The sequence below is a fragment of the Callorhinus ursinus genome, unplaced genomic scaffold (genome assembly GCF_003265705.2).
Source record: "Callorhinus ursinus isolate GAN/ISIS: 27379988/994484 unplaced genomic scaffold, GSC_fseal_2.0 scaffold61, whole genome shotgun sequence".
Taxonomy (NCBI): Eukaryota; Metazoa; Chordata; class Mammalia; order Carnivora; family Otariidae; genus Callorhinus; species Callorhinus ursinus.
Genome location: NW_027397123.1, coordinates 2,927,909 through 2,952,062, shown reverse-complemented (window position 1 = coordinate 2,952,062; position 24,154 = coordinate 2,927,909). Strand labels below are relative to the sequence as shown.

The window sequence follows — 24,154 nt, the reverse complement described above, 5'->3', positions numbered from 1 at the left end:
AAAAAAAAAAAAAGTGTGTGTCCCTCTCCCTTTCTCTCTCTCTCTCTCTCTCTCTCTCTCTCTCACACACACACACACACACACACACACACAGTCTGTCTTTCTTGATTTGAGGGAGGGGAGCAAAACTTTGCCGGCTCTGAACCCCAGAGAATCCAACTGTATATAATGGATTTAGAGGAAACAACTTTCCCAACTCATCTGAGCCCAGATGGGCCTGTTCTGACCTGGCCCAGGCAGATCCTTGTTCTACAACCTGGAACACACTGAGCTCCTCAGTCATGGAGTCATCCCCAAAACATGGTGAAGCCCCCGGCCCAGGAGCACAGAATACTTGGGCAGGCCCAGCCCCGGACAACAGTTTCTGCAACAGAGGTCTCTAGCCTCTCTCTGGCCTAACAGACTTAGTGTATCAGGTACCTCCTTAGCTTTGTTCCCATATCCCAGAACCAGGGCCCTTAAAACCCCAAATGAAACCTCTTTCCACAAAGACCCTGTCCAGAACCACCACTACTGAGCCAGACAACCCACCAGGATCAGCAGGTCCTGAGTAGCCTTGGCAAAGCTCAACCATCTGGATGCAGGTTGCAATAGCTTTACAAGCCACAATTCTCACAATCTTCATGGCCAACACATTCTGGTTCCCAATCTACATCATAAGTTCTCTAAACCTGGCTTTCCTGCCTGACATTATTCCCTCTTACTGTTACCCCTAGCCTTATTGCTGATAGTCAGTGTTCATGCATCTCAAGTACAATTATTGCAAATTAAGCACTTTAAGTTTCTGGTGACTTATATGTATGAATCCTCAGGAGAAGCCCATGAATCCTAATTCGAAGGAAACTTTAGCTCAAATAAGTAAAGTCATTTACTCAAATTTGCAGTTAACAGTGGCATTGTTGGTTTGTTTTTTTTTTTTAAGATTTTATTTATTTATTTGACAGAGAGAGAGAGACAAAGCGAAAGAGGGAACACAAGCAGAGGGAGTGGGAGAGGGAGAAGCAGGCTTCCCATATGGAGCAGGGAGCCCAATGCGGGGCTCGATCCCAGGACCCTGGGATCATGACCTGAGCTGAAGGCAGACACTTAATGACTGAGCCACTCAGGCGCCCCTTGGGTTGTGAATCTAGATTTCTCCAACTCTGTAGCTGATAGTCTTCCACTTCTGGCTCTTTTTTTTTTTTTTAAGATTTTATTTATTTGACAGAGAAAGACACAGCAAGAGCAGGGAACACAAGCAGGGGGAGTGGGAGAGGGAGAAGCAGGCTTCCTGTGGAGCAGGAAGCCTGATGTGGGGCTCGATCCCAGAACCCTGGGATCATAACCTGAGCTGAAGGCAGAAGCTTAATGACTGAGCCATCAGGTGCCCCCCACTTCCGGCTCTTAACAGAGATGCAGCCGGGGATTTCTGATGATCCTTTGAAAAAGTCCTATACTGGGCTCTCCATTTAGAGGAGAAAATGCTTGGTCTGCTCGGTGTGTCACTACAGAACACAGCACTCTATGAGGAGAAATCAAAGGTAGAAGGGAAAGGGAGGAAAGAAGCAGTTCTGCAAACAAAATTCCTTTATCCAAAAATATCAAAATTCCCCATGACTCTGGCTCTGTGTGGGCACTTGGGGACATGATGATTTAGATCCAGCAACTGCCCTTAAAAAGCTCAGAATCAGGAAGGAAAAGCAGAAAAGTAGAGACAATCACAGGACATCAAACTCTGCGGGGGACTGGTTACCATGACCAAATCACCAGCTGAAAAATAATGTTCTGAATATTAAAAACATTTTGGGATGCAATGATGATCTGGAAAAGAAGAAAAGTAATCTTCAGAAGCTAAAACTGAGTCAAGCTGAGAACAAATAGGAGTGTCCTGAGCCACTGACATTTATTTTACCAGAGAACCTCTGCTGAGCCAAGATGACCATGAACTTTGACATTCAGAGAATGAGGGTAGAGGAGACCAAGCTGAGAGCTGGTCAAAATGGGAGTCTTAAGTGGTTATGCACTTCAAAGACCTGGGACATCTAAGACCATACCCACAAAATAAAGAAAAAGTAGAAGCAACACTCCCATTCTCGGGTGCTACAAGGAAAACGGCCTGACTTGAATCTTGGCAACTGGTGGAAGAAATACATTTTCCCCTGAGGAACTATAACCACAAGCCAGCCCTCCCACAGGTCTGTGGCTCACATGCACATTATATAGGTGAATCTAGAAAACTTTCCATCTATAAATCTACTTTAAGGTCGCCCTGGTTTGGCAGTGCTCTTGGCAGAAGCAAAACACTGACTTGGCCTAGAACAACCTTCAACCAGGCCTCAAGAATCCATAAGAGAATTCCAAGGAAAATGACCCAAATGTCAAAAATAATAAAACAGGGCACCTGGGTGGCTCAGTTGTTAAATGTCTGCCTTCGGCTCAGGTCATGATCCCAGGATCCTGGGATCGAGTCCCGCATTGGGCTCCCTGCTCGGCCAGGAGCCTGCTTCTCCCTCTCCCACTCCCCCTGCTTGTGTTCCTGCTCTTGCTATCTCTCTCTCTGTCAAATAAATAAAAAAATCTTAAAAAAAAAAAATAAAACAGCACAACACTGTGAATATACTAAACACCACTAAATTGTACACTATACAATGTATGTTGTATGACCTAACTGTATGTTATGTGAATTTCACCTAAACAAAAAACTAAATAAAAATAAAACATGCACAGAGGCATAATTCCAGGATCAGAGTGTCAGGAAAATCAATCATGCAATTGTTTCAAATTTCCATAATATTTTAAACTTTCCACAATAAAAATGTTAGGGGGAAAATGTCATACCTGCAAAGATTCATTTAGTACAAAGATAATGACAAAGAATATAAAACAGGTATACTACAAAAAGGAAGTAAGATGGTGAGAAACAAAACCATGACAGGTAGATTTTCTTTTTTAAAAGAATTTATTTATTTATTTGTTAGAAAGAGAGATAGCATGCACAAGCAGGGAAAATGGCAGACAGAGGGAGAAGCAGGCTCCCCTCTGATCAGGGAGCCTGACATGGGACTCGATCGACCCCAAGACCCTGGGATCACAACCTGAGCTGAAGGCAGATGCTTAACCCACTGAGCCACCTAGGTGCCCCAAATGACAGGTAGATTTAAAAGGAAAAAGTACTTCTAGAACAAAAAAACCCTAATATTTGAAAATAAGTCATACAGTGGCTCCAATAAATATTTCTGGAGAAAAATTACTGGACTACAGATATAAAAAGAGATTATGCAGAATGCTATCAAAAAGGACAACATGGGAAAGTATAAGAGAGGGCAAGAAGATAAAGTGAGGTTTAACAGATACCTAACCAAGAGTTCTGGAAGGAAGAAGAAGAACTGAGAAAAGGCAGTAACTGAAGACCAAATGGGGGTACCTGGCTGGCTCAGTCGGTAGAGCATGTGACTCGTGATCTTGGGGTCATGAGTTCAAGTCCCATGTTGGGCATAGAGCTTGCTTATAAAAAAAATAATAATAACAAATAAATAAAAAGACCTAATGGCTAAGAAATTTTCAAAACTAGCAAAAGAAAGCATTATTTAGAAGCCCAATGAGTCTCAAGGAAAATAAATAAAAAGAAACCCTAGACAATTATATCAAAACTGCAGAGCACTAAAAACAAAGAGAAAATGTTAGAAGCAACTTGAGATTAAAGACAGATTATCTACACAGAAACACCAGTCTGATTGGCAGATGGTTATTCAATAGCAACAATATAAACCAGAAGAGAGCAGAGATAGTCTGCTGGGAGAAAATTATCTTTCACAAATGGGGGCAAATCAAGACATTTTCAAAAAACCCAAAACCAAACCCCCAGACATTCATTAAAGTATGTACTTCCATCTGAAGGAAAGTGATCTCAAGGTAGAAGGTTTAAAATATAAGAAAAATGAACAAAGAAATTGGTAAATATGTGGATAACTAAGCTAACATCAAAATACATAAAATAAAAATCTTTTATGGGTTAAAAAAGGGTAGAATTAAAACATCTGACAACAATATAAGTTTAATCAGTTAGATTATCCTAGTTTCTTATACTGTTCAGCAAGAACATAAAGATGTTCTTTAGTTTAGGACACTGGTAAGTTAAAATACGTTAAAATTTCTAAGGTAACCACTAAATAAATGAAACTAATTTATAACTTTCAAACTCACAGAGGGGTGAAATGGTTGAATACAAAGCACAAACTAAGCCAATAATGATATATCAGCAATTTAAAAAAAAAGACTTTATTTTTAAGTAATTTATTTATATTTATTTTCAATTATATCAGCAATTTTTTAAAAAAGACTTCATTTTTAAGTAATTTCTACACCCAACATGGGGCTTGAACTTTGAACCTTGAGATCAAGAGTCACACACTCCACTGACTGAGCCAGCCAGGTGCCCCTATATCAACAATTAGTATTAATGGTCTCAATGATCTCATTAAAAGATAAAGGTCAGAAACCAAAGCCCAGATAATATGCTGTTTATAAGAAACACATCCAAAACATAAATATCCAGAAAGACTGGAGGTAAAAGATGAAAATATAACTTGTATACTTCCCTAATAAAAAATATATATAGGGGCACCTGGGTGGCTCAGTTGGTTAAGCGACTGCCTTCGGCTCAGGTCATGATCCTGGAGTCCCAGGATCGAGTCCCACATCAGGCTCCCTGCTCAGCAGGGAGTCTGCTTCCCCCTCTGACCCACCCCCCTCTCATGTGCTCTCTCTCTTTCTCGCTCTCTCAAATAAATAAATAAATAAAATCTTAAAAAACAACAAAAAAAACAACACAAAGTGTACATAAAAAAATATATATATATAGACACACACACACATAAATTAAATAAAGAACAAAATTATGACAAATCCTCTTTATGAGAGAACACATCACTTGAAATAATTGATAGACGCAACAGAAAATCAGTAAAAATAGAAATTATTTAAATTACAAACAAAATTAACAAGCTTGATTTAATGGTCACATATAAAATAATGCACCCAATTCAAATAACATTCTTCTCAACTGTATCTGGAGGATTCAGAAAACCTGATCACATTGGGTCTTAACACAAGACAATCATTTTGCATAAACTCATACTAATAAGAAGATGCACATTAACAGGATTGCCTGGGGGTGGGGTGGCAAATGGAATGGAAAAGTCTTGGATGACAGGTCATCCCTGGCAGGACTAAACGCATCTTTACTTACCGCTCTATTCCAATACTAGGATTGGTGCTCCAGTAAATATAGAATGTGCTTTATAGTAAATGTATAATGAACATAAAAGAGTTGAAGCTTTGTCCTGAAAGTAACAGGGATTCACTCAATAAAGGAAGTGATGTGACTGGACTATTTTATTGGCAAGGAGTAAAAGAGCCAGGGAGCCCAATTAGAGGACAATGCACTACCCACCCCTACACAAAGGTCTGATCTGGCCTGCGGACAGTGGAGTGAGGTCATAAGGCATGAGATCAACGAACAGGAAAGGGACAGAAGCAATGGGATTGAGACCAGGAGGTGAGAGTTGGGGGAACTCCAGGTTGCCAGTTTAACCACACATTCAGGTGAATTTCCATCACTGTCACATTCTCTAAACCTTGTATAATGACCACATTATATAGAGGAAGTTATGAAGAAGCCCATGGTCACATAGCAAAAGTAGGGTAAGACTCTACCATTTTTTTTTAACAGTGCATAGCTTTTCATTAAGACAAAGAACGGGGGCCGCTCAGGTGGCTCAGTAGGTTAAGCAGCTGCCTTCGGCTCAGGTCATGATCCCAGGGTCCTGGGATGGAGCCCCACATTGGGCTCCCTGCTCTGCGGGGAACTGCTTCTCCCTCTCCCTCTGCCTGCCTCTCCCCCTGCTTGTGCTCACCCTCTCTCTCTGTGAAATAAAATCTTAAAAAAAAGAGAGAAAGGGCAATCCACCTCTCTGAGGAGAGGAGGAAAGAGAGGGAGAAATGGACAATTGTCAAGGGTTTAGGGCAAGGGAAGCTGAAGTTTCTTCTTTATCAAAATGTGCTAAGAATGGATGGGGAGGGTGTAGTTTTTCCTCTGAGAATCTGAGGAAGGTTCTGGCCAGGATGGGAATGGGAAAACAGACTCAGTAAGTTCTCACAGAATTCAAAAGAAAAGTCAGAGAAAGAAAGAAACAGATTAATTCAAAATACAAAGAGTATTTTATTAGTCTTTCGAGAGAAAGGAACCCTTGAGAACTAACTGGCCAGAATTAATGAAGAGCCACACTCAGACACATCCAAGGAAAACACCCTGAACATACTACAAATATTATGCCATTCTTTAAAATTGACTACTCCAAAGTCACAGAAAAGAAAAATCTAAATAAACACCCCAAATCAGGAATTTTACAGCCAACACTTGCTGGTCATATCTCACACCAGATGCTTAAAGATTGAACCATTGGGCAAAAGACAAAGTACTTTAGGAAAATGTGAATGACTTTTTTTTTTTTAAGATTTTATTTATTTGTTTATTTATTTAGAGAGTGCGAACTGGGAGGGGGGCAGAGAGAAAGGGAGAGAGAGAATCTCAAGCAGACTCTGTGCTAAGCGCGGAGCCCAACACAGGGCTCAATCCCACAACTCTGAGATCATGAGCTGAGCTGAAATCAAGAGTCAGGCGCTTAACTGACTGAGCCATCCAGGAGCCCCTGAATGACTTTTCTATATTTGTAGTAGGGAAGGCCATGACATAAAGGAAGAAAACATTTTTTGAAAACTCTGAATCTAAAACACAGACAAAACAGATTAACTGTGAAAAAATATTTTAAAACAACTTATAAATGACAGAGAATATGCTTAACATTTAAACTTGCTCGACATAAACCAAAAAAGAAAACACTCTTTGACAAGTAGGCAAAGTTGAGGGATTCCAGTTGTAATACTTGTTAACTGTGTAAGTTTGGAGTGACTTAATAGAATCTATGTCCTCGTCTGTCAACTTAAAATAATACCATATTTCATCAATTCTGAGGTACCACTAATTAGTGGTACCTCAGAATTAGCCACCATTACTTTATACACCAGAAAAAAATGCCATCAATGAATATATGACTTGCCAGGAATTGTAAAACCAGTCCTGATTTCAGAGTTCAAGTGTGAAGGAAAAAAAAAATGAGTAACAGAATTGAAGAAATAGTCCTACCTGTCTCACAGGGTTATTAATGTGGATTCAACAAGATAACACATGTAAAGAACTTGAAACCAAAAGTAGCTTAAAGTAAACACAAGTTGGGTACTTTTTTTTTTAAATTTATTTATTTGACAGAGAAAGAGATAGCCAGAGCAGGAACACAAGCAGGGGGAGTGGGAGAGGGAGAAACAGGCTTCCCGCCGAGCATGGAGCCTGATGCGGTGCTCGATCCCAGAACCCTGGAATCATGACCTGAGCCGAAGGCAGACGCCTAATGACTGAGCCACCCAGGTACCCCAAGTTAGTTGCTTCTATCAGTAACATGATCCCACTCTGAAAACAAAATTACATACCTACACATACGCACAAAATCTGAAAATATTAATCGTGACTATCTCTAAACGGTGGGACCAAGGATGACAAACTTTCTTAATCAGCTTTCTCAAGTTTTGAAATTTTTGCAAGAATCCTATATTACTTTAGTCATTAAAAAGAGAGCAATTAAGGCGCCTGCGTGGCTCAGTCGTTAAGCGTCTGCCTTTGGCTCAGGTCATGATCCCAGGGTCCTGGGATCGAGCCCCGCATCGGGCTCCCTGCTCAGCGGGAAGCCTGCTTCTCCTCCCACTTCCCCTGCTTGTGTTCCCTCTCTCGCTGTCTCTCTCTCTGTTGAAAAATAAATACAATCTTTTTAAAAAAGAGAGCAATTAGGTTATTTCTATCTTGGGGAAAAAAGTATGTAGAGCTAACCTGGGCAGGCAGGCCTTCCAGGCTGTTAGAAATTTGGAAGCAGGGGCGCCTTGGTGGCTCAGTTGATTAAGCGGCTGCCTTCGGCTTGGGTCATGATCCTGGAGTCCTGGGATCGCGTCCTGGGATGGAGTCCCGCATCGGGCTCCCTGATCAGCGGGAAGCCTGCTTCTCCCCCGACACTCCCCCCTCTCATGTACTCTCTCTCTCATTCTCGCTCTCTCAAATAATCTTTAAAAAAAAAAAAAAGAAAGAAAGAAATTTGGAAGCAAACAGGCCACTGCATGTGACTGAAGAGGACCACAAAGAAATTAGTGAGACTGAAGCAAGTAACTTCATTCTGTTCTTTAGCTTCCCTGCCAAATCAGTGAGGCACATCTGTCACAACTATTCTGGGAATGAATAAAATCCAGGGAAATGGAAATTCTAGATTGATGAGACAATGTATGTAAAGCAGACAGCCTGGTTTATTTTTATTTATTTATTTTAAGATTTTATTTATTTATCTGACAGAGAGAGAGACAGCGAGAGAGGGAACACAAGCAGTGGGAGTGGGAGAGGGAGAAGCAGGCTTCCCGCGGGGTAGGGAGCTTGATGCAGGGCTTGATCCCAGGACCCTGGGATCATGACCCGAGCCAAAGGCAGACGCCTAACGACTGAGCCACCCAGGCGCGCCCAGACAGCCCTGGTTTAGACTCCTGTCTGGCTTAGGAAAACTGCTCCATAAATTTGGTTTCCTTCTCTCTTACCTTTTTTCAAATCACTATTGCTAATCTTTTGGATAGAATCCTGAAACAAGATACTGTTTTGAAAACCAGTAAGCCCCTTCCAAGAAAAGAGTGCCAAATACAACTTACCTCCGCCATGACTTTTGATGTACAGTGGCTTTTCTCTCCTCTTCTGGATTCTTAAGAGAATGAAAAAGATGGAAAAGGGTTAAGAAACTATAAGACAACAGACCCTTCCAGGAGCTCAGACGAGGCCAAGTCAGAGCAAACCCTGTAAGCCTGTAACCCCACCCCCACTCCTATCATCACACAAAGCAGGCGACCTTAGGGGCCCAGATGGGAGTCCTGGGAGAGAACCCCAGACTGTGGCCTCCTTCCTCCATAGGAGCCTGACTGGGTTCTTCCAGGCCCTGTATCTTACACTGAGCCCAGATAAAACACAACCTACGTGGATCCATCAGTCAAAATCCCACACTCCTGTCCTCTAAAACTGGGGGCACCGCTATGGGCCTGGATCCCCTGAGCCCTCAGCACAGGGAAGTGGAAGGAGGGTCTCCCGGGCCCAAGGTCTAGAAAACCACGGGACACGAGAAACAGCCCCTGGGAGGCGGCCATTCACCGTGCTGAAGTGCGAGCGGCGGTTTCGGTTGTCGGTTTCGGCTGGGATCCAGAATCCAATGGGGGCTAGAAAGGCTCGAAACGCAGGCGGGGTCTGAGATTGCCCCAGAACCCACCCACTCGCTGACCCCACTCCACGTTGACCAAGAAAGTGCAAAGGGAGGTGCCTTTCCAGTTCTGGCTCCAAAGGCAGAGTCGGCTACGCGGCCGGCTACATGGGGCTCTAACACTGGTCCGTAAAGAGCCTCTCTCAGTCTACTAACCACAGCCCCACCAGCACCGGTCGCCGAGCAATGGAGGTCGGGCGCACAATCCCCGTCCGGGGAGTATCGCACGGACTTTCTGTCCAGGCAGGTCACCCAGCAGAGACACCTCGGACCACCAGACACTGCCAGCCAGCTCCAGAGACAGCATGAAACCACTCGCCCACCCCGTGCAGGTGCACGGCTGATACCTCCCTCCCCCGAGTCAAGAGTAGAAGCCTCGACATGCCCCAACCTCCCCGACGTCCTTTACTTTTCGAGCGCGAGGACGCAGCCTAGAAATGCCGGACAACCACCCATAAGTAAGACTCCAGACAGACCCCGGCCCCGCCCCGCAGCTCCTCACCGTGCGCTTCTCCCGGGTCCTCACACTCGAGTCTGGTCGAATCCGCCCCAAACCAGTGAGTCAGGCGGCCCGCAACGCCCGACCCCTTGCGACCGAACTCCCGCCAACTCACCACCGGCCAGCCAACTTCGGCCGGAAGTAGCAAATACCGCAGAGCCCTCAGGAAAATGTAGTCCCGGGGAGGAAAATTCTAACCAGAGCCTGGCCGGTACAAGTCTTCGCCCAGTGTCGCGTCGTGTTCCTGGCCTTCAGTGAAGGCCAGTACTGACAGCCCAATCTCGCCTGAGCATCCTCTGCGGACCTGGGCGAACCGACAGGTCCAAGCAGCAAGAGTTGGCCGCTGAGACGTTAAAAAAAAAAAAAAAAGTTGTGGACCGTGGAGGCTTCTGGGAAATGTAGCCCACAGCGGAGGAAAGGGTGGGCTGGTCCGCCGGCAGCGCAACCCGAGTCCTCTAAATTAACCCGTGTGCAACAGTCCTCGCTGCACACGACGAAATGCCCAGAGGCTTCTAGCAACCGTAGTTAAAAGCCGGGAAGCAGACAGTTCAGAGTCCTCTCCAGGAGGAGCCGCGCTCTGAGAGCGGGATCAGGAGCGAACTACTGGCCGCTAACACCATGAACTAGGAGTCCTCCCGGACCTGGGCTGTTCAGCCAGCCCCACGATCCTTCCTGGTGGAGTTGGGTGCTCAAGTTTCGGCTGAGAATTCATTCCCCAGTCCCGGCGCCCCCAGAAAGCGCAGTACTCCCTTAGTCGTTACTGCTGCTGAGCAGAAGCCCGGCGTCCCGACTTTTCAACCCAATTCGGGCGGGGCCACAGGGACGCCAGGTAAGGGCCCATCCTGGAGGCGTTTGGGAAATGTAGTCTCAGCCTAACGGGTTGGGAATGTGGCAGAGGAGAACCTGAAGGAAGGGTGGCAGTCTTGAGCTCAGGATGCAGGGGTCTGAGAAGGCCACGGGGAAGGTGAAGGAGGATAAACCTAGGTCCCGAGTAGAAATCACGGAGTACCAATACTGAACTCTATGTGCCATGCATTAGTGTTTCCAAACCTTTTCTAAGTACATAAATACAGATAGGAATGCACTTGGGTCATAAGATCTTTGGAAAGTTACACTAACATTTGTTAACAGTTAATTGCTAGAATGTGTAATTGTGATTTTTTTTTTTTTACTTTAAGAGTATTCCCTTATATTGGGGCCATTATCATGTCCTTATGAAACATTACTCAGTTTTGTTAAAGAAAAAATAAGTAGGGTGCCTGGGTGGCTCAGTTGGTTAAGCGACTGCCTTTGGCTCAGGTCATGATCCTGGAGTCCTGAATCGAGTCCCACATCGGGCTCCCGGCTCAGCGGGGAGTCTGCTTCTCCCTCTGACCCTCTTCCCTCTCATGCTCTCTATCTCTCATTCTCTCTCTCTCAAATAAATAAAATCTTTTTTAAGAAGTATAAAAAGTATAGACTCTGAAATTGATGAACTAGAAAACAAAGTGGGCCAGATTTTTTAAATAGCACAGTTTGGTTCTAAAAGATAAATGAGGGGCACCTGGGTGGCTCGGTTATGTCTGCCTTGGGCTCAGGTCATGATCCCAGGGTCCTGGGATCCAGCCCCACTCGGGGGCTCCCTGCTCAAAGGGGAGCCTGTTTCTCCCTCTCCCTCTACTTGCTGCTCCCCCTGCTTGTGCTCTCTCTCTGTCAAATAAATAAATGCAATCTTTAAAAAAAGATAAATGAAACACAATATTCATAAACAATAAAAAAACAAAAATTAAAACAAGAACATTAGAAATGGGAAAGGTTAAACCATAAACAGAATTTAAAAGAATTTTGAGGCTGTTAGGAGCAACTCCATAACCACAGTAGAGGTAATTTAGATTTTCCAGTAAAACTGAAATTACTATTTTCTACTAAGAAGTAGAAAACCTGAACAGAATAGCTATAATAAAATTTAAATATATATTTAAAAGTACTGTTAGAAAGATCACCAGATAGTTATTTTTAGCTACTTTTTGATTAATTTTTTAGTTTATTCAGATCCTGGGAAAAGATGGAGTGCTTTTTTATTTTTTTAAGATTTTATTTATTTATTTATTTATTTTAGGGACAGTGAGAATGTGAATTGGGGGAGGGTCAGAGGAAGAGAAAGAGAAAATCCCAAGCAGGCTCTGCACTGCTAGGCTCAATGCCAGGCTTGATCCCAGGACCCTGAGATCGTGACCTGAGCCAAAATCAAGAGTCGGTTGCTGAACCAGCTGAGCCACCCAGGTGCCCCAAGATGGAATGTTTTCTAATTAATTTTGTCTAACTGGCAAAAATCTGATAAAGATAGGCCAAAAGAAAAGTACTGGTTAGTTTCATTTGGATTAAAAGATAAACTGAGTTACCCTAAAATTTTCAAGAATTTATTTGAGCATACATTGACTTGAATCAGGCAGCATCAAACTGAAAGTGATAGGAGCACCCCACCAACAGGAGATAATGGAGAGGTTTTTATAGAGAAGACCCTGAGGAAAAGCAAGGAAATTATTTGATTAGCTATAACTTAAGCAGTTTGCCTTGTATGGCAAAGCTAAGGTGGCTTTTTGTTATTAATTGTTCTTAAGTTTTATTTTCTCTGGGGTGCATTGATTTTGGGTTAGGTTTTGGTTTGCTTTGATAGGCTACCAATGCATTAGAACTATTTCAGTCTAATGGCATCCTTGTTTAATTACTTTAATATTTGTGATTATAGATGCAAAAATTCCAAATAAAAGGCTGGTATCAACATGTCCTATAAAATTTGTACAGTGATTATGTCAACAGATAATGTTGGAAGAGCATTAAAAACATACAAAATGTACTGTATGAACAAATTAAAGGAGAAAAAATATACATATCAATTGATTCCAATTAGATAATGTGGTAGAATAATGTTCCCACTCAAGATGTCCAAGTCCTAATCCCCAGAACCTGTGAATGACTATGTTATCTTACATGGCAACAGAGACTTTGCAGATACACTTAAATTAAGAGTTTTTGGTGAAATGAGAAAGTTATTCTATATTATCTGAGTAGATCCAGTATAATCACAAGGCTCCTTAGAGAGGAAGGCAGGAGCGTCAGAGCCAGAAAAGAACTGTGAAGACAGAAGGAAAACTTGGAATGATGTGCAATAAGTAAAGGACTATGAGCCAAGGAATACAGGCAGCTTCTAGAAGCTGGAAAAGGCAAGGAAATAGATTCTCCCCTAGAACCTAGAGAAGAAATGCAGCTCTGCCAACAATTTGATTTTAGCCCATTAGATCCATTTCAGAGTTCTGACCCCAATCTCTGGGTGAAGAAATCTTCCTTCCCTCAGAGCAGGAGGATGGACTGACATGTCAGTCATCAGAAAGCCATGTTCTTGATAAATTAGTCCATCTGCCTTCCTGAGATACACACCCTCCTGCCCCAACCAGGATATTCCGCATTCCTTCTCCTGAAACTTCTTTTAGAGAAACAGGTTGAGGAACTGGTTCCCTAGTTCTCCTGTGTTAGTGGGGTCTTTGGATACATCCACAAGCAGCTCAGTGCCTTCCCACATGTATTTCTCCCATATGATAGAGTGCAGTCACCTAATAGACACATTGTCTTCAACTGTTTATTTTGAAATTTTTCAAATTTCCAGAAGCATTGAAAGAATAGTACAAAGGATTCTTATACATGCCTATCCCCTGGATTCACCAATTGTTGACAACTTACCACTTTTGATAATCTCTCTCTCCTACCATTTGAAAATAGATTCAAGTATCATGATACTTCACTACTAAATATGTCAGGAGGGTGGGGGGATGGGTTAGCCTGGTGATGGGTATTAAAGAGGGCACATTCTGCGTGGAGCACTGGGTGTTATGCACAAACAATGAATCATGGAACGCTACATCAAAAACTAATGATATAATGTATGGTGATTAACATAACAATAAAAAATTTAAAAAAAATAAATGTCAGCATATATCTCCCCAAAACAAGGGCATTTTCTTCCCACAGATCACTAAACACCATATCTCACATATATTTCACTATGTACCACAAAACACAGTGTTTCACACTTATACCATTAGACACAGTAGTACATTCCATGTAACTCTAACTACAACACTGTGATCAGACCCAAGGAAATGATTAATTCCATAATTCATTCATATTCAAATTTCCCTCAAATGTCCCCAAATGTCTTGTATAGGTTTTTAAATAGGACACAAAGCATTGCATTTAATGTTATGCCTCTAGTCTCTTAATCTAGAACAGTCCCTCCATTTTTTTGTTTTCTCCAGACATTGAATTTTTTTTTTAAGAATCCAGGTTATTTGTTCTATAGAATGTCTTATATTCTGGATTGTCTAGTTATTTCCTTATGGTAAAATCCAGATAAAACACGTTTGGTAAGGATACTACACAGACAATGTTGTGTCCTCTTGCTGTATCACATCAGGGAAACATGAGGTTGTGTCATTTCACTCTTAGTGATGTTAAATTTGATCATTTGGTTAAGGTTGTAATGGCCAGATATCTCCACTGTAAAGTTATATTTTTTTCCTTTCTAATTGGTAAGTAACCTGAGGGCTGATAATTTAGAACCATATGAATCTCCTACTTCCCAACAATCATCTGCATACTTACTATAAGGTATATATTACTGTTTCACATAAATTAATATGTATGTTACTCTTTCATATAAATATGAATCATGAAATTATATTTTATATATGGACAATTATATATGCATATTGATGGTATACTTTTGATATACATATATACATATTATCCTTCAGTGCTGGATAATCTATGTTATATGTTTTGTGAACCATTTAAGATATTTTACAGAATAATTCAGAATACAACAAATTTATTTTGTTCCTGACTTTAGAACTTAAACCCCATAAATATATAACATCATTGTAAACAGATCTTCACTTTCAACTTGTTGAGCTTCTCTATGCCCAATGTTCTGTTAGAGCTCTGATAGGCAGACATACATATCTTGGAGAGAAAGATGAGAGGTTTTTTTTTAAAGATTTTATTTATTTGAGAGAGAGAGAGATAGCAAGAGAGAACACAAAGGAGAGGGAGAAGCAGACTCCCCGCTGGGCAGGGAGTCCAATGTGGGGCTCCATCCCAGGGCCCTGGGATCATGACCTGAGCTGAAGGCAGACGCTTAACCGACTGAGCCACCGAGGCACTCCAAGATGAGAGTTGTTTTTTTTTTTTAAAGATTTTATTTATTTATTTGAGAGAGAGAGAGAATGAGAGAGAGAGAGTACGAGAGGGAAGAGGGTCAGAGGGAGAAGCAGACTCCCTGCTGAGCAGGGAGCCCGATGCGGGACTCGATCCCGGGACTCCAGGATCATGACCTGAGCCGAAGGCAGTCGCTTAACCAACTGAGCCACCCAGGCGCCCCAAGATGAGAGTTTTTAATGTGGAGATTCTCATCTGTCAAGGAGGCAGATGGCAAGCTGTTCTGCCTTATGAGACTTCTAAGAGCTGGGTATCATGTGCAGATCTTAGTGAATGATGCTGGGCTTCTGCCAAAAATGGAGAGAAACTTTTTGTCAACACTCTATTCCTATCGTCAGTTTGCATCAATTTGGGTTTGTTCAGAAAACAGAAATCCCACCAGAATTTAAAACAGAGTTTTAATATAAAGAATTATTAATCAATGATGAGTAATATAAAGACATCAAAAAATTCTTAAGGGCCCCTTAGGGCTGAGGGAGAGACCCTAAGGAAGGACAAACTTAGATGAAAGATCCCCCCCAGAGGCTGGGTTTCAGACCTCCTTGGAGAAGATGTGATTGCATCCTACTGGATGGCAGAGAAATTTCCTGGGTTGCCAAGTACTTAGAGAGTTGGAGTGGGACTATAGACAGCTGAGATGCATGGTATCCACATCAAGAAGCCTGCAGGAGATAGCCCTCTATGGCACATACAAGTCAAGGCTGATGGGCAGGCATATAGAGAAAACTGGGATGCCACTGTGCACATGTGGCCTGGAGCACACAGTGTGTCATCAGGAGGGTCTCAGCAAGGTGGTCACTGGGTCCAGGTCAGGTCTGTGAGGTCTCCAAGACACTCCATGCTCTGGGGCGTACCTGATGCTAAGCATCACTGAATGTTTTCACATACACATACCCCACAGACCATGAAGCAAGAACAAGAGAAAGCAAAATGCAGCAACCATTCAGAAGAGAAGCCAGGAAGAGAAGCCCCTTTCCTTCTCCAGTGCCCTCTACTAACATAGCTTCGCATCATTCTCACTGTAAAGAAGAAATGCTTAAAGGATCCAGTCCCTTTTTACAGAGCAGGTATTGAAGGCTGAATTCGGAGCTGAAAGGCAATAAACTGATAATGGCACAGTGGAAGCCTTTGACTACTCAGTTTCTACACTTCTACACACATATGAGCTCCCATACAACACAAAACAACTCTATATTTCTATCCAAATAAGAAAATGTATGATTCTAACAGTAGGCTATATTAATTAACTCACTAATTTTTGGCTTTATTAATTATTTCTCATATTCATTTATAGTCCCACTGAATATTCTGTTGCCTAAAAGAATAAATTGTAAAGTTAACCCCCAATAACTTGTATATGAAATAAAAATGAGAGAGAAAAAAATGGCAGTTAGTATATAAACACATATAACAAGCAAAGAGAAAATATGCAAGGCTATTACAGTCCTCATGTCTTAATCAGATATGAGGTCAGCTGATGTCTATGACTTCCTTCTTTGACAACCCATTCCCTATTTCTGTTGCCTTCAGCAAGAGCCTCAAATGCTCTAGGTTCTTTATCTGGTAGAGAGACCCAAGCCCTCATTCCTGAAGATTCTGAGTCCTCAATCATTTTATATGTTTTTTTTTTTTTTTGCTTTTTATTGCTGTCATTTTCCCATTAACCTTTACTATTGGACATAGACGGTCTAAAAGGAATGCCAGAGAATCGCTGGGTTTCAAATATAGGCCCATTTACTTCCATTGCATAGCATTAACCTGATTCCTTCTTGGTAATTAGGATCAGTCATTCCAGCCAGTGGATTAACTTCTTTTTTTCCTGTTCAGTGTTAAAGGAGTTAAAAATGTTCAAGACAGGGGCACCTGGGTGGCTCAGTCCTTGAGCATCTGCCTTCAGTTCAGGTCATGATTCCGGGGTCCTGGAATCGAGCCCCGCGTTGGGCTCCCTGCTTAGCGGGAAGCCTGCTTCTTCTTCTCCCACTCCCCCTGCTTGTGTTCCCTCTCTCACTGTGTCTCTCTCTGTCAGATAAATAAATAAAATCTTAAAAAAAAAAAAAAGACATCATCTCCCAATTCAGTAGCACTATTGCTATCGGTATGTCTCCAGGTGGAAGCATTGTCCCTCAGGGACTAATATCTCCGTACAAGCAAAGGTCAAATTCTGTGAGTGGGCCATTAGGTGCTACAGTGAGAGAAATCACTCCCACTTGACCCCTTCCTGGAGCATGTATTTGAGTATAGGGAGAGGCCATAATGATCTTGAATTCAGAATATATTCTATGTCCTTTAAAACAGAACTCCAGCCATTTAGGGTTATGTCTCCAAATGGCACTTTCAATTGGGCTAGCTGATTCCGGGCGATGGAATTTGTGGTAAGACTGGTTAATTTCTCAGGCATGAATGCACTGCTCAGACAAAATGCTGTGCAGGATGCCATGATGGTGGATAAAGCATTCTGTGTCTGTGGTTGGTGATGTTGGCATAAACATCATAGGCAGGGGAAGAAAATCTAAGATAATATGTGTCTATACTTGTGAGATGTCTCTCTATCCCAGCCATGATGGAAAGAGAGATCTAACATAATTGACCTTCTACCAGGTGGGTTAGCTATTCCTCACAGAGAATGATGCCTTATAAAGGGACTCAAGGTTGGTCTCTACTGTTTAGCAAAAATTAAGGGGAGGGACTGTGCTAGCTGATTATGTCCCTTTTATTAAGAAAGAAAATGTTTTCAAACCCCCTCACCCCCAAATATTTCTGCTTATAACTCATGGCCAGATTCATGACACATGGCTGCCCTTAATCACAGGTAGGCTGGGAAAGAAAATATTGAATTCTTCCAACATCTCTGATGGAAATCAGCAGAGAAAAGATAGACTGAAGCTGTCTATTTTGCCTAATACAAGCACCTAGCACCAGAGAATTGGCTTCCTGTAGAAAAGATAGAACTTGAGCCATTCCAGTTGAGTGGAGTGAAGATTCCAGGTAAAGAGACAATGTCTCTGGCTTAAAACATGGGCAAAATTCACAGTTAGAACTAAAGATACCTGCAAATCAGATTCTTTGGATGGAAGTAAGAGGACAATGCCTCAGGAACAGGAATCACTCTTGAGAGGAACCCCATGTGAAACCTATGAGGAAGGTGACACTTGGAAGTGGCAGAGGCTGGTGATTCTTTAAGTGGAGCATTTCTCACTAAGGTAGAAGAAAGAGTGCAGACTCTGGGGCCTGTGGACAGATGTGAGAGCGCAAGGTGGGTGGGGGTTGGGTGGCACAGGAGAGAGAAGTTCCTACTCCACAACTTAAACAGCTCATTTGTCACAGAAACTCTGAAAAATGTTATGTACCGTGCTCAACGTGTACATATAGACACCTTAGGGAGAATTGCTATTTTCTTCATATTTCATTTGCTTATGATTACGGATCTACAAAAAATTATGAGTGTAATAGTAATTCTACATATCATTCATCCCTATGCACACGTTAATGAACAATGTAAACAGTTATTTGTATTCTTTTTTCCCCCCTATGTTATGTTTGTTCTGGTTATATTTATGAAAATCTAATTTTATGTCTGTTAAAGCCAAAACTAAAAAAAATTGGAGCTTGTGTTTTGTATGTTTTTCTTTTTCAAACAAATTTATTATATTTTCCAAAATTCTTGGTTCACAACAGATTGCAGATTTTAAAAAAGAAAAAAAACTTTGTATTTCATCACAGACATTTTGAGAAGCACTACTTCAAAAAACAAATGATGTGTTGTGATATTTACTTGGTCTTTGAGGAAACAGCTAAGTGCCTTTCTGTATTCTAATTAATGTGACCAAAGACTCCCAAGAAAATAAGATCACATCTACACCCTTAATGAAAATTTCGAGACTGGCTATAATCTCCCTCCTGTAGTACTTGTTTGTCCCACCTTGGGGCGTATACTAAAGATTAGACCAGTGTCTAAGAAAGTGCAAAAGATAAATTCTTTTATTCAGAGGTGCCCCTCTTCCACCTCTCACACGAGGGTGTTAGTCATCCTGTGGGACATGTCTTATTGCCTTCTGTTGCAAATTCATCCACCATTTGTGTCCACCTTCACTTTATCATTTTGATTTAAAGATCAGATCGATTTCGATGCCTCCCGTTTTAGATAACACTTATGGCTTATTCTCTCCCCTCAGTATTTGTCCCTTCAAGCTACTCCCAGAACTCCCAGACATCACAAAAATCACACTTGCACGTTACACACCAGATCTTAGAAAGTTACTGTCCAACATGCAACGAGAAAGTAATATCTCACAAAGGTTGAGGCTAATATAACAAATTTGTATGTGACTTGAACCTCTCTAAAACATGCAGAGGTATCATCAACGCAAGAAACAACTTTGGAATGGGGCACCAGTCATAACATAGCTCTCTACCAAGCTCATTTAACAGAGACTATATTGGGAGTATTACATAAAATGGCTGTTCATGTTGCTTTCAGTTGTTAAATTTAGGTAGAGGAGAAATAGCAGCTGGTTATCTGGGAACACTAGAATAGTCATTAATTATGCTCCAGAAACAGCTGCTGAAGCTTTGCTTTGGCTTTGACCCCGGTGTTCTAACAAAGCAGCTGCCAGTGCAGCTGATCTTCATCTGTATTTGTTGGTATACAAAGTTATCAGTATAAATCAGTGGCTACTTTTCCATGGCTTGCCAAGCTAAGTAAAATGAACCTACTGACACTGAATTAACAGTACCAAAAATTGAGAACTTTCATAAACATATACATTTGATAGGATCCACCTAATCCACTCCTAAGAATTTATCTAAGAGAAATAAAAACATAGATCTATACAAAGACTTGCATACAAATGTTCATCGCCGCTTTATTTATAATAGTCCCAAACCGGAAACAACCCAATTATTCATCAACAGGTGATTGGATAAACAAATTATGGTATGCTTACTCAGCAAGAAAAAGAACCTGCTGCCACCACAGAAACATCGATGAATCTCACAGTGTCTAAGCAAATGAAGCCTGATACCAAAAACACTGTCTGATTCCATTTATGTAAAGTTCTAAAACAAGCAAAACTAATCTATGGAAATGGAAGTGGGAAGAATGATTATCTCAGAAGGGGATGGTTATCGTCTGGGAAGAAGCCAAGGGAGCTTTCTGAGGGAATGGAAATATTCTATTTCTTGATCTGGGTGGTAAATACACAATTATATACATACAATGCATACTTAAGATTTTTCTATTTTACCATACGTAAATTATACCTCAATTTTTAAAAAGAGAAAAAAAGAAAAGAAAAACTTCAGTCATTAAATAAGTGGATGGGGAAGTTTTAGAGACATGAGTCAGGGTTGAGAAAAGGAAAAAAGTAATGATGGGCAGACAGCCTGACACCTGTGGACTAATCAAGGGCCTACAAATATTTCACACCTATGTAGAGGCTTTAAGATACAGGGTGCCTGGGTGGCTCAGTTGGTTAAGCGACTGCCTTCTGCTCAGGTCATGATCCCGGAGTCCTGGAATCGAGTCCCACAGCGGGCTCCCTGCTCAGCAGGGAGTCTGCTTCTCCCTCTGACCCTTCCCCCCTCTCATGCGCTCTCTCTCAAATAAATAAATAAATAAAATCTTTAAAAAAAGATATGAGAACTACAATATAAAAATTACCTTTTATAATCCAAAGTCTCTAAAATTTGATTTGCATGTTTAATTCTCAACACAGTTTTATGTAGACATATAAAAATAATTTTGATGTAGGCTGTTTTTTTTTTTTTACCACATTTGACTTTAAGTGTGCTGAAGTCTTCATAAGTCCTGAAAGTTTATTTCAATGTTAAAATAGCACTGACTTTTCATTTCCTCTCTCCCCTCATTCCCACACTTCTGAATTGGAAATAATCCTATATCCCAAGGATCTTGGCCTCTGCCCTCCACATTTTAGTGTGTTTCAGCATACTCAGTCCCCATTCAATTGGTGAAAAGACTCTTCACTAGTCTGGGTAGGGATCAACGGGAAATGGGATTCTCTCCTATTAGAGATCTTGCCCATTTCCCCTGGTATACAGACCTCAAAATAATCAAACTTTCTCACAAACAAAACTAACCAAAATCTAGGTTGCCTTTTGGCAAACTTTGAGACCCACTACTCTAATCCAAAGAGACAGGCTAATGTTAACATGATTAAATAAAGCATGTACCCGGGGTGCCTGGGTGGCTCAGTCGTTAAGCGTCTGCCTTCGAGTCGGGTCATGATCCCAGATTCCTGGGATGGAGTCCCGCATCGGGCTTCCTGCTCCGTGGAAAGCCTGCTTCCCCCTCTCCCACTCCCCCTGCTTGTGTTCCTGCTCTCGCTGTGTCTCTCTCTGTCAAATAAATAAATAAAATCTTTAAAAAATAAATAAATAATAAATAAATAACAATAATAAATAAATAAAAATAAAAATAAATAAATAAAGCTTATACCCATCCTTACTTCAGCAAAATCCTACAAACCCTTCCTAGTAATTCTTGGGACACAAGTCCATATAGAAATGGAGACTTCCAACTCACCCTTTGAAAATCATAGGACAACTGTACTCTTGCATCACAATTTCATCTGAAAATTTTGACTTTACAGATATTGTACCTTAATCACAGGCTTGGGAAGTAGGTGGTTATATATATATTTTTTTCAGAGCTGATTCTTTTAGAGGTCATTCAGTCAAGTTTTAGAACATCGTTTGGACTTGAAAATTATAAGGAATGCAATTCAATTGAAAAGAAATGTAGATACCAGATCCATGCCTCCTAACTTTATCTTTTGTTTTGCTGGGTTTTGATATTTTTTACTTCAGGTGCACATAGGGTTTTTTTTTTATTTTTTTAGAGATTTTAAATAATCTCTATACCCAATGTGAGGTTCAAACTTACAAGATCAAGGTTGTTCCACTGACTGAGCCAGCCAGGCGCTCCTCAGGTGCACACAGTTATAGAAAAAACAACCCTTGGGTTATACACATGCTCATCAAGTCCATTCAGGGCCTACATTGGTTATTTAGTTGGTTAGTGTGGTAGATTTTGATATTATAACATAATATCAGGATTATACTTCCTGTCCATTGATACCAGACATGGTAATGTGTAAAAATGACATATGCCAGTTCAGAGCAGAAGCTTTAAGAGCTGTTGATGGTTTCACCATCTCTCTTTTCCCTCTGCCACGAGACTGCCACATTCTATGAAGTGCTACTTCTTCAACCTAGGTCCTGGAATAAAGGTGATATGGAAGAGAACAGCTACCAATTTACAATGGATGTAAATATGAGAAATATTTCCTTGTTGTTGTAAGTCACTAAGATTTTGGACTCATTTGTCCCAGTATCATAATTTATTCTAAACTGATCAATGAAGTTATTTATTTTAAATAATGTTATAAGCACCCATGAATCCAACACCCAGCAAATATCTACAACCTTGATAATTATATATAATTATATATAACCCCTTCCCATCCCCCTTCCTCTCCTAATGGATCAAATATCACCCTGAATCCTGCGTTCATTAATCCCTTGCTTTGCTTTTATGTAGTTTTACTGTATTTATGTTTTGCTAAAAAGTATATTTTTATCTATTTTTACTTTATAAATAGGTTAATTATATGTAATCTTTGCAATTTACTGTTTCTTCTAATATGATCATAAGATTTTCTGTAATGTGTCACACATTTCATTTTGACTGTTATATAAGTATTCCATTGTGAGAACAAAGCACCTTCTTCAGTTGATGGACATCTGGGTTATTTCTGTGTTTTGGCTATTGAGAACAGCGCAGCAATGTACATTCTTGTACATGTCTCCTGATGTGCATGTGTGAGAGCTTATCTGGGGTGTACTTCTAGGAATGAAGTTCCTGGGCATGTAAATGTTCAATCACAGAAGATAAAACTACAGTGCCAAACTATGGCTTACTAATTTAAGTTCCTACTAGCAATGAATAACAGAACTTGGGAACATACATCCTCTCCAACATTTGGTTTTTGTGCTGAATAGCTTCCATTTGCCCCTCCAGATCAATTCTCTATTCTTTTTCATCCTACTCTGTACCCTGAGGCTAACCTGTATGGACTGCATCAATGTCAGCTATGCATATAGCAAATACATATTCCTAATTCGTAACTTTTTTTCCTGGTTTCTCGTTGCATTCATCCAGTGGGAGGGCTACCAGGAGATCAGAGAGAGAGAATGAATGAGGTATTTATCCCCCACCTCCATTTTGTCCCTGTGGAAGTGTGGTTTTGGCTCTTTTCCTCAACTACAGGTCTCAGCTCCTAACAAGCATCCTTTCCACAGAGTCATCTCTGTTTGTGGGTTCTGGTAGTCTCTTCCCCTGACTCCTCTCACATTCTGGGTAATAATGGATCTCTGCCTCAGGATATTGTGGTTTCTCTATACTCTAGCCACGTTTTTATAAATAGTTCCTTTATTATTTTTTTAAGATTATATTTATTTATTTGACAGAGAGCGACACAGCAAGAGAGGGAATACAAGCAGGGGGAGTGGGAGAGGGAGGGCAGGCCTCCCGCCAAGCAGGGAGCCTGATGCGGGGCCCCATCCCAAGACTCTGGGATCATGACCAGAGCCAAAGGCAGACGCCCAACGACTGAGCCACCCAGGTGCCCCTGAGCGGCCATCTATTTCTTGCAAGGCCTTGACTAACACATACATTATTGTCAGACTAACTTTTCCTAGTTGAGAGATGTAAAATGATATTTTGCTGTGGTTTTTGAACTTGCATTTCCCCTACCCCTAATTTCGTTGAACATCTCTTCATATATTTATTGATCTCAAACATTTTTTTAAAAATGCGTGCTTATGTTTCCTGTCAATATTCCTATTGCGTTTTTGCTTTTCTTACTGATTTTAGAAATGTTTAAAATATATATATATATTCTTGATATCAATTCTTTATCTTCCTAATTTATAACTTTTTTTGTTTGTTTGTTTAAAATTCCATTTGAGGGGCGCCTAAGTAGCTCAGTCAGTTAAGCATCTGACTCTTGATCTC

General features: G+C 41.1%; 2 protein-coding genes and 1 non-coding gene across 12 annotated transcripts in view; 2 read left to right on the top strand and 1 right to left on the bottom strand.

Annotated features, from left to right (window-relative positions):
• Positions 1 to 24,154, top strand: part of ZFP14 (ZFP14 zinc finger protein) — a 225,154-nt gene that overhangs the window by 118,727 nt on the left and 82,273 nt on the right. The window lies entirely within an intron of this gene.
• The window catches only part of ZNF568 (zinc finger protein 568), an 86,110-nt gene that overhangs the window by 10,366 nt on the left and 51,590 nt on the right, over positions 1 to 24,154 (bottom strand). For 9 of the 10 annotated variants that reach the window (XM_073885234.1, XM_073885235.1, XM_073885236.1 and 6 more), the window contains one exon: positions 8,773 to 8,822. The exons of the other annotated variant lie outside the window; for it this stretch is intronic. In XM_073885234.1, coding sequence (XP_073741335.1) covers positions 8,773 to 8,822 — 50 coding nt within the window. The remainder of the gene's footprint in view (positions 1 to 8,772; positions 8,823 to 24,154) is intronic. 10 annotated transcript variants of the gene reach the window in all.
• Positions 3,402 to 3,474, top strand: TRNAT-CGU (transfer RNA threonine (anticodon CGU)). Its single transcript has one exon. It is a non-coding gene; the product is annotated as a tRNA-Thr (tRNA).